The sequence below is a fragment of the Bombus fervidus genome, chromosome 5 (assembly GCF_041682495.2).
Source record: "Bombus fervidus isolate BK054 chromosome 5, iyBomFerv1, whole genome shotgun sequence".
NCBI lineage: Eukaryota > Metazoa > Arthropoda > Insecta > Hymenoptera > Apidae > Bombus > Bombus fervidus.
In genome coordinates, this window is record NC_091521.1 from 352756 (window position 1) to 364330 (window position 11575).

Sequence of the window (11575 nt, forward strand, 5' to 3'; positions counted from 1 at the left end):
CCATACATTCCGAATTCCGTTACTGTCTACGTCTTCATAGTATTTCCTACGTGGTCTAAAGCAATATTAGTTACACGCGACAAATACAAATTAACGTAGTATCACTACTTTTTTGTAGAATACTTGAAACATGTAACGGAGAACTTTGTTGTTTATGTACTAGTGCAATAAGCAAGCACGTACAATATCATACATCCGAGTACGTGTATTCGAGTTTGACGCTTTCAAACGTCTTTGTTAAGAGATTGTTTGTTATAATTTGTTATTTTCAAAGTAGAATAAAAATTGATACAAACAGAGGTCTGGTTAAAATATTTTCTTTTTCCGACGTTCCCGAATAAAAATGTTTATTGTACCATAATGCATTCTGAGCGAAGCATGTATGACGAAGCGTAAAGGACTTGTTTCATAATGTTCCTTGTGTCTGACTATAGAATGTTCTCAACTACTGCGTGCACACACAATGTGTACTTACGTCAAGCAGTCATCTGTTATAGCTGCGATTATAGTTTCAAAGAATGTTTGAAGAATATATTAAGAATAATATTTATTTCTTTATTTATAAGTTATGAAATTTAATCGAAACAGAACATTCATATTAAAGAAGATTTCCTATATATGAAAATTTCAAACCTTTTACCAAACGATATCGATTGTTCTTTTCTCGGCTGTATCACAAAAACTATAATTATTATTTCATGTTTTAAGCAAAATGAATTTGACGAATTAGTTTAACATTGTACTTCAACATTGTATAAAAAAAATACATAAAATTTATGTGAAATTCGTTATAGTATTTCATAACTTGTCCTAAATACATACTTACTTATTGTAATCGAGCAAATATGCTTATACCTTTGAACGAAACTGTATGTAATTGTTCAATTGGCGAATTAAATGCGTCATGAAAATAATAGTGAAAATGATGTTCTGGGGGTTGAAACATAATAGGTTTAATTTGTAAATGTTTCTATCTTCAACATTATTCCACATTAACATTAACATATTGTTCGTGGTGTTTATGGCGTGCGAAGCTTTAGGCATAGTTGCAGTTCTACATTTTACTAATTTATGAATGTAAATATTAATGTCAACTTGTTATTAAAAATTTAGTCAAGTTATCCATAATACCATCAGAATATCACATGTTATTTTAAACTGATACATTGTGCATACAAAAATTTGTAATAGGACATGAAGCTTTTTTTATAGAATTAATTCACATAAAAAAGATAAGGAATCATGATATTACGATGTTCTATAAAAATTTCAATCACTTTCATACGTATATATGGTTAACATCACGCCTAACTATTTAATATCTGTTAAATAATAAAAATAAGAACAGCGAGTGAATAAAATAGATATAACCATAAAAAGAAAGAGAAGAAGAAATCTTTCATTTCTAAAATAAAAATAAAGAAATGAATGAAAATTATAATTTTCGCCTGGCACAACAGGAATTAGGAAAACACGCTCTCCTCTAGAGGAATAAAGATGCATAATTTGTAAAGCTCTAATGCAAAAGTAAACGCTAATGAGGTCAATTACTGAAGATTGCCAAATATTTCTGGTAGAAAGCCACTAAATATTCTGGCCAATGTTCGATAACAGATATTCGGGCTTTCGATCGAATGGATCGCAATGTTATTTCACAGAAGAAATAATGAACGAATAAAACAACGGACGATAGTTTCCGTTTGCAGATCCTGTGTACATAGATACAAAGCTTTTTTGTACGTCTGATAAGATCGTTGAGATATTTTTCAATCTATCAAACGTCGAACTAACGTTATATTCTACCTATAATAAATGAGGTACTATTTAATTGCGTTAATTAGGTATTGTAAAACTTTTTAAATAGGAAGTGATATTATTAAAAACAGAAATTCGCATTAATAACTAATATTATGATGGGAACTATATTATACGCGTGGAGTGGTTAGAACGATGATTAATCAACTTAAATTCCTGAATGTACGTGTATATTATATGCATTAAATTTGCGTAATATAGCAAATTTATATATAAAACGGTCTCCTTTTCATCTTCAAGGGATTATATTTTTATACCTGTAGTAAAAAATGATCAAAATACTAGCATAGATTTTGTAATTTTATACTTTTGTAAAATGATAATTTCTTAATAAAAAATAGCATTGCTTTCCTAAAAAAAAATTATTAGGTACTTTCCATTGGTAAATATTTGATAGATGGAAAATATAGTTTTGTTGGAAAAATGAGGAAACGTTTATGAAGAAAAACAAGATGGAAAATGTGCATGCAACAATGTTTTGACGTACAGACGAACTATTTAATGTTCCAAAGTATCCGATCATTCTAAAGAACGAATTTCTAGTACTTTGTATATCAATTTTTACATAATAAGTAAAAGTATAAAGCGTTGCAAGTATGTCATAGTAAAATGTAAAAAATCGCGAAAGAAATGGTCCGTGAGAGAAAGGAAAATATATCTTATTACGCGCGTGATTTTTTTTTTAAGGAACCAACCATAATGGCACAAAAAGACACTACGAAGAAGTCGGCGTAATTTATATGTGTTTGCTGCAGCTATTATCGAGCACGTGCGTCTTCCACGTGTACCAGTGATCTTGATGTGGTATATGAAAAACTGGGTATCTACTGCTACGGATTACTCGATTGGAAGATGAAGGATGCTCGATGTTAAAACGATTCGATATCGGGCGGATGTTGGAGCAAGGTATAGCATAGAAAATCAGGGTCGAGAGGAAATAGAGTAGGATAGGGTTGAAGCACAGGAGAGAGGAAAAAAATGGACATGCCAGAAAATCAGCCCGCTGAAGGTAATTCCCTGTCTCGTTTCGACATCTATTTTCATCTCACTCGGCCGATCGAGGCGGTTGTAGCTTTCCGTGGCCACCCCTTGTCACACTTTTGGTATCATCTCCGCCTAAAAAGGTAGATTGGCCCCGGAACTAACGCGGTTTCTTATTGGTCAAGAAGACCGTCCAATCGTTGAGCTCGTTATATTCTAGGATCACGTTGCACGCGCTTATATTGGGAGCCCCCGCTCGTTTCCCTGACAGAACGGCTCTCTAACGTAAGTGCAAAACGTCGGTGTTCGTCCGATTGTTAGATTTTTTTCTCTTTTTGATTACACGACACACAACATTAACGCTCGATACTTGGAACGGCAAATGGAAAAGAAAAGCGAAAAGGGAGACGTATAGAAATCGTAAAGACGAATAGAAGAACTTTAAAGAAACGAGATCGATTCCAATTTGAAGAAAAAAAAAAAAAAAAAAAAAAAAAAAAGAAAAGAAAAGGAAAGGAAAGGAAAGAAAAGAAGGAAACAAAAAGTATAACGAACTCGTGATTGTGAGAGAAGCCTAGGGGATTTCGCCAGGACTCGTTAATATGCAACCTAGTCTGACCCGCAGTGTCTAGTGATCTTATAGTCCACAGTCTTGCAAACCACCCTTTTTCACGAAGGATTTTTTAGGTAAAAAGGGAAAGTGTGATTCATCGTTTAGTAATTACTTTTTCTCTTAGTAGTGGAAAGGGGGAAATAACTGTGGATAGAGTTTAGATCTCGCTAGTGATATTCGAGCTTAAGTCTCGAACGTGTGATTGACGTTAATCTTGAGGTGTAGTCCTTATTTTATTACCGAGGAACTGATATCGTTTCAAGAGAGGGACAATTTTGTGTGTGGTCCTTCTTTTGGTGACAAATGAAACATAACAGGACAGTGATTTTTTTCCATCTTCTTCAAATTTTTCGCTTTCTCTTCGCGATTTTTCCTCGTTTATAATACACGTATCCGTGAGCACAAAACACAGTGGTACTTTCCGGATTTCGCGAGTTTGAACGGTCATCGGTGACGTCATTGGTGATGAATATCCGGGGAACAGTGCGACATTACGGTGTATTCTAACGAAAGGATCCTGAAGGCAATGCAATGCAATTTTCTCATCCAGAGATACGTACCATCCCATACAATACGAAGCGTTCTTTGATTTTCCTCTTCTTTGACGAGCCAGCGCGCCCTTTATAGGCTAAATAGTGCGACGCAATGTGTAAAAATTTCAAGTTACAAGAAATTTCAAGGAATAAGTTTGCATCTCAAGACTTGGTTTTCCTTCTTCTTCCGCATTTTGGAAAATTTCTCATTCTCTATCTCTGATATCACATTTTATGCGAGACAATTTCTTTACTTTACTTTAGGGTAAAGTTCTTTTCTCACGATATTTAGTGTTTTCATACCGTATCGAATCAGAGAGAAATCCATAGTTTTCGAACGTGTGTGAAATTGAAAACACGTGATCCGTAATCGAGAACAAGATGTAGTGCGCCTGCCATCTTATTTCCGTTATGCAGCTCTAGAAGCATGTTACTTTTTTTGGACGGGTTCGAAACCCGGTGTCTTGTTTCAACGGCTCAACTGATTCTCAATTTTTAAACAACATCATTCTTTCATTCGTTTATTCGATTTCAATATTTTCTACACAATGTAAATTATGACTTTCTCAGAATTTCTTTGAAACTTTCTCGAAACTGGAAACAATTGTTTCCAACGGAATTTATTTCTAATTTTCTTCTTTCGCTCGAGTTATTTCCAATACCTAATGCATTTTGTTATGTAATTATTTCTCTTTTAGTTTGATTTTCGTGATTCTACCGTCCTTCTTTTCTACATGCGGATATATTTCGTACGATCGGTCATATCCAAATTTCTGGGTTTTCTTCATCTACCTGTTTATTTCGCTTACCTACTTTTCAAGTAAAAACTTATGCAACAAGATGATTATGAAAAAGTGGAAAAGCATATACATACTACATATTACAAAATTAATTTGAAAATTGAAATATATATGTATATGTACAGGAGTCTCCCTTTTTCTTTCCTTTTAACGTTACGTTATTGCGTGACTTTTCTTCGACTACCGAAGAACGATATCGTTACGCAACCTGTTTATAATTGCAACGTCTTTTAGACGTTAAAAGTTTTTCATACGAATAATAATTACCAATATTAACGGAAACTATTTAACGATATAATAATATAATAACAACAACAACAACAACAACAACAACAATACAATGATAGCACCTACTTTCGATTTAAACAAAACGTACAATAATTTACGTGTTATTAACTATATATATATATATATCAATTAATCTAATAATACTAATAATACTAATTGATCATATATAAGAGGGGAATGTGTGTATGTGTGTGGCTTCGAATATAATTCATACGAGCATCGATTAACCATATTGTCAAATGTTCTCTGTATCGAATTGTACGAGTTATTTATGTTAATTGGCAGTATCTTTAAATTTCTTCGTTATTATATTATATTAGAAAGAACTTTCAGACCTGCAGATAATATTGTACAAAAGTGTAAAGAATCGATTTATCTATCATTCGAAAGAATAATACTAGCAAAATGAAATTTTCATAAGACTGCCAGACGAGAAAAAATATTTACATATTTCGAAATTGTTATCCACATTCTGATAAATAAATCTTCTATATTTCTATATTTCTATATAAACATTTTCGGAAAATTTCCACTTTGTAGTTTGTTTTTATCGAAAACACAATTTCGCGTGAAAAATCAAATTAAAAAGAATAGAAAACGGAGAGAATAAAGAATATAATGCTATTAGCATTTACTGTAATAGAGTAATTACTGATAATATCGTTGTGCCGTGTATGATGTATGGTGTATCGTATATTGTGTATTGTGTACCGTGTACCGTGTATCGTGTATCATATATCATATTTTGCGTCTGTAGATAACAATTCACAAGAAAGACGAAGAGGTCCTCGTGGAAATAAATTAATAATAACTGACGGGACTGATTGTTTGTAAAATAGGGCCGCCCAGATCGTGCCGCCAGAAGTAGTCCGTCCGCCGCCGAATTCTCCGAGGATCGAGAATAAGAGCGAAGAAACGAAGTAACTAGGAAGTTTCTTCCCACCGTGTGATACGTGGGAAAACAACGACGTAAAAGGCACGTAGACCTTCCTGGGAGCGAGAGGAGGATAGAAGTAGAGAAGTAAATTATCCAAATAGAAAGGAAATAATCGAAGATGCCGAAGCCGAAGCCACAAGAAGGAGAGGATCCTGATCCAACCCCGTACCTCTTCGTCTCCCTTGAGCAGAAGAGAATCGACCAGACGAAACCATACGATGCGAAAAAGGCGTGCTGGGTGCCGGATGAGAAGGAAGGCTATGTTCTTGGTGAAATCAAGGCAACCAAGGGTGATATCGTTTCCGTCGCGTTACCTGGCGGCGAGGTAATTTACCTTTCACCTTTTAGTTTTACATCTCTCATATTTTTCACCTTTCCTCGATTTAAATTGATCCAATAGAAAATATCCAATTCCTCTGCAAGTTCGATACAGTAGTCGATACATTTTTTATTACGAACTCGTTGAAACATTTTTAATTTCGTGAAACAGCGATTCGCGAATTACCAAGTAGGAAAGGAAGAACAAAGCAATTATTTTCTTGATTCGTATCTTTTCCTCTATCGCCTAAATTGGATAGAGTTGTAGTATGTATGGCAGGGTAGAAGCCAATGCTTCCTACGTGTAAAAAGAAACCAAAATAGTAGAGGTTCATCGTATCAGACTCCGTCGAAACGCTATTTTTGGCAGAGGTAAAAACCGCTCGGTAGCTATTAAGCGTTTACTATCATTTAACGTTCCGATATTCAAATTTATTAAAATCCAAACCTTTATAAATCAAGGCAGACCTATCGGAAAATGTATAGATGTAAAATTTTAATAATTTATCACGAATCGAGATTACTACCGGAAGTTTTCAAGCTCGATATAAATAGGGAGAAGTGTGCTATATTCATATCACGTATGTACCTATATATGTATGTATATATGGTTTCTCTCTCACTCTCTCTCTCTCTCTCTCTCTCTCTCTCTCTCTGTCTCTCTCTTTCTCTCTCTCTATTAGATTTTTTAGTTGTGTTCTCTGTGATTTCGGGGGTAGCGGTTATTTTTGTTCGGCTCGGGACACAGTGATGTACAAAATGCCTCGCTTCTACATGTTGGATTACATAATGGTTCAGCAAACCCTACCTTCTCTTCGTCAACCAATGCTGAATGCTATTGTTAGCATCCTCGCTACCATTGGTAATAATAAATTGAAACGTCACTTCACGAAACGCGGGTCGACATATTTTTAGAGCATCGAAAACGAGAGAGAGAGAAAGAGAGAGAGGTATTAATATATTTATCGAAAGAGATAGAATTAGGGGATATATGAAACCTTTACTCAAATTGGATTCACGATATATTAAAATAATAACTAAAAATACATTTATATATCTTGAAACCGATGTGAAATATTTTAATCTAACGTTCGTTTAAAATGATTTACTCGATTAAACACGAGTTGATCCGAGAAAAATTTCATGGAAACTAATTACCAACTGTTTGCTTTTACAAAAGTATTCGGCATATCGGTCATTAATGCGAGGAAATTACCAGTTATTTCATAATAATATTCTCTTAATTCTTAACGATAGTTATTCGTAATAAAAGTACTGCTCTTCTTCCTCTTTTATTTTCTGATAGAAAAGATACAAGGTGCTAAAATTTCAAACCAATTTTATCGAAGAAATACAGGTTTATCGTTTAATTACATAGTTATAATAATTCATTAAAATAGAGTTTCGTAATTAAAATAATGAAATGCCAAGTATTACCATTTTATGCGATTAATTAATTGAAACATCTGCAACGAAACATTTTCCAAATAACGTGACGATATCGTCAAATGTCCGTGATAAGTTTTAAACGGTCGAATCGTACGATAAAGAAGATTAGAATGAAATATTTACACAAAAAAGGAATGCCCGTACAGACGAAACAATTCCGCAAGGACCAATTGGCACAAGTGAATCCGCCGAAATACGAGAAATCCGAGGATATGGCTGATTTGACGTTTCTGAACGAGGCGTCCGTGTTACACAATTTGAAACAACGTTACTACAGCAACTTAATTTACGTAAGTTCAATTTCTTCTACTTTTGCTAATCGAGATATCTTTTTTCTCATTAAATTAGAGCAAGGACTTCAAAAAGGACCAGCTGCAGCAAGTAAATCCACCGAAATATGAAAAAGCCGAGGATATGTCAAATTTAACTTACCTCAACGATGCTTCGGTCCTCCACAATTTGAAACAACGTTATTACGCCAAACTCATCTACGTAAGATTATTTCATCCTCGGAGAGATTCCCCTTTGCTGTTTTTCGTGGCATCGTATCTACATTTTCTTTCTTTTTTTTTTTTTTGTTTTTTTGGTTTCTTCATTTTTGCCTTCCTTCGCTTTCCGTAAATGGAAACATTTGTTGCTCGAACATCGAAAACGTTGGATAAAGCACCTGGACGTGCCACCACGTTTTTCCTCCGAGCTCTTCCTCTTTTTTATCTTCTTCTTAGAGAACTTTACCCCGAACTATGATTCGGATGAAACTGCATGTTAGAAGCTGAAGACATCGGTTACAGGTATTTCGACGGACTAAAATGTCATTGATGTTTTCCAATTCGTTTGGTTATCCATCATGCTGGGAATACGCACGAACCTTCGAATTTCCGAGTATTGTATTTTCTTCCAAATGCATGATCCCCTTCGTCATACGCAGCATCGTTTGATAAACGTCGTCTGATAAAACACTTATACGTGTAGCGACGCATTGCTGCTTCCTTCTTTGTTTTCAAGAAAATTGCTAAAAAGTGGCCAATCGAATTTATCGAGTCTTCTTTATGATCGTTCTTTACGCAAATTGTTTCCTTTCTTTCAGAGATAATAAAACAAACGTGTACCTATATATATATACGACAAAGTTCTCGTCTCTAAACACGAGTTATAGATGGAGTAAAAATCTCATTCGCGTTTTTATTCTAAAACAACACTCTTTTTTATTAACGAGTATATCGATGATCGTGTTGTTAAAATCAGTGATGTTAAATATTTTTGTAAATATACATACAAAGTTGTTTTAAATGTAGTTGTAAATTTTGAAACTAACAAAATTAAGGTATAAAATTGGTTAAATCGAGATATTTATTAAAAAATGTAGTTATATTTCACTTGCATATACGAATGCATATATCGATGGACGCATATGTGTATGTATGCGTAAAGAATCAAACACCGATTTCTAAATCATGTAAAATACGACTTTTGCTCGGCTTACGGTACGAATAGACCGAGTTTATTCAACTTGGATGCTGTTTCTTACAAAGCCTTCTGTGATTTAAAATTGTGAAACAAATTTTGACTAAAGGAAATGGTTGTTAAACAGATTTTCTTTATTATATTTTATTATATGAAAAACGTTGTTTTTTAACGATTTATCAAATTCGAATGGATGAAACCTATTTTCGTACAATGTTCGATTGTTATTTTCAGACGTACTCTGGCCTCTTCTGTGTAGCTATCAATCCCTACAAAAGATTTCCCGTATATACTCATAGATGCGCCAAACTTTATCGAGGCAAAAGACGTAACGAAGTGCCACCGCACATTTTTGCCATTTCTGATGGAGCTTATGTGAATATGCTTACCAGTAAGTATTACTCGAACTGTTGCGCTATCGCTACTGGTGGGGTCTCGAAGTATGCCGAAATAAACGCTAAACGATGGTGTTAAAAAATTTCATCCGTGTAACTGTAATTCGTTTCCTTTCACAGACAGTGAAAATCAATCCATGTTGATTACCGGTGAATCTGGTGCCGGAAAAACTGAGAACACGAAGAAAGTAATCGCGTATTTCGCCACTGTCGGTGCCTCGACTAAGAAAGCCGACGATACCTCCCAGAAGAAAGGTTCCCTAGAAGATCAGGTGGTGCAAACCAATCCTGTCTTGGAAGCGTTCGGTAATGCTAAAACCGTCCGTAATGACAACTCCTCGCGTTTCGTAAGTCTCTTTTTATTTTTCCTTTCAATATTAGACGCAACAATAACATTCAAATTATTAACAAATTATTAGAAGCGATATATAGATTTTCAATTTTTACATTTGCATTTAATCACAATTAATCGTATAAAAAAGAAATATAACGATGCATAAAGCTCGACTAATAAGTTGAATAACGTTATATCTATTATCTTCGATCAAAGACAAATTTAAAAAAGGCTTTCCTATTATCGAATAGGGTAAATTCATCCGTATTCACTTTGGACCCACTGGAAAATTGGCTGGTGCCGATATCGAGACCTGTAAGTTTTTACTTGAAATTTTCCATATATATACATACGTCAATTGCTATCGGGGTTCTTCGCACGATAAATAGGATAGAATCTCGAGTTAGAGAGTCCGATCGATCATATTTGTAATAAATCTATACATATAAGTATGTATAAATAGTTTAATTTTAACAGAAACGTAGTTGGCTTCGATCCATTATCGCTTTTTTTAAATAATATAATCGTTGCACGTACGTTTTATCTTATCGCAATTTGCATCATGCATACCATACAGAGACGATTGCACCACGAATGATATTTCCGAATGACAAACGCAATTACAAACGCAATTACAAACGCAATTACAAACGCAATTACAAACGCAATTACAAACGCAATTACAAACGCAATTATCAAGGCGTTTAAACTTCCGTAAAAGCAATTCTTTATCTTCTATAATTACAAATAAATCTATTTCTCTGTGTACAGATCTATTGGAGAAAGCTCGTGTCATCTCTCAGCAAGCTCTGGAACGTTCTTATCACATTTTCTACCAAATGATGTCAGGCTCGGTCCCCGGTTTGAAGGGTAAGATTATTCAGTTCATAATCGAAAGATTATAAATATGCAGAAAGATATTATTTTACGTTATTCTATCGATATATTTAGTAACAGATGAGACTTTTTCATACAGTGACTCACTTGGTGCATCGAAGATCGTTTTTAGGACGAAAGACGGTCATCGTCGATCTTATTTCGGAACCTTTTATTCTGTCGTGATTATGTATTTTGTGCGTGTGAGCATACGCATATTAGGGTGGTAGTCCGATAAATAAAATTGGACAAATACGAGATAGGAAAATTTGAAAACTTCCAACGAAGACCAAGCGAAACTATTTACGAAATTTTAAATTAGCGATATATCTTTAATATCGTTCACAGATAAAAATCGTTTCAGAGACTGTCCTATTCTCTCCTGCCCTCATTTCCCAATAGAAAGAAAAACTCTAGTTTTTAAACTAGAAATTCGAAACTAGAGAAAGCGTCAGGTTGTAGCAGAAACTGTCTCGGAATCGAAAGTATTCGATATATAGTCGGTTGAACCAACGGTATACCAACTATTCTGGATCTACTTTTTTCATTCTGTCAGATTTTTCTTATTTCTTTGATCCTCGTTCTATATAGACATGTGCTGCCTCTCGAATGACATCCACGACTACTACTTCGTCTCTCAAGGCAAGACTACGATTCCAAATGTCGACGACGGCGAGGAGTGTACTTTGACCGACGTAAGAACCTGACAATTATGCCAGGGCTATAGGCATCTTTCACTTTCTGTCTCCCTTGCTACCTTTTCTCCTACCTA

The 11575-nt window shown here is 34.5% G+C and overlaps 1 protein-coding gene across 36 annotated transcripts in view; it reads left to right on the plus strand.

The window, feature by feature from the left end:
• The first annotated feature begins 2978 nt into the window (after positions 1–2978).
• The window catches only part of Mhc (myosin heavy chain), a 40748-nt gene continuing 32151 nt past the window's right edge, over positions 2979–11575 (plus strand). For 12 of the 36 annotated variants that reach the window (XM_072004444.1, XM_072004427.1, XM_072004421.1 and 9 more), the window contains exons 1-7: positions 3063–3081; positions 5870–6292; positions 8083–8226; positions 9433–9589; positions 9714–9940; positions 10179–10242; positions 10699–10797. In XM_072004444.1, coding sequence (XP_071860545.1) covers positions 6086–6292; positions 8083–8226; positions 9433–9589; positions 9714–9940; positions 10179–10242; positions 10699–10797 — 898 coding nt within the window. In that variant the 5' untranslated portion in view covers positions 3063–3081; positions 5870–6085. Of the gene's footprint in view, positions 3082–3464; positions 3484–5869; positions 6293–7880; positions 8025–8082; positions 8227–9432; positions 9590–9713; positions 9941–10178; positions 10243–10698; positions 10798–11394; positions 11499–11575 lie in introns of those variants that run through there. The other 24 variants (XM_072004442.1, XM_072004424.1, XM_072004440.1 and 21 more) reach the window with 10 other exon arrangements.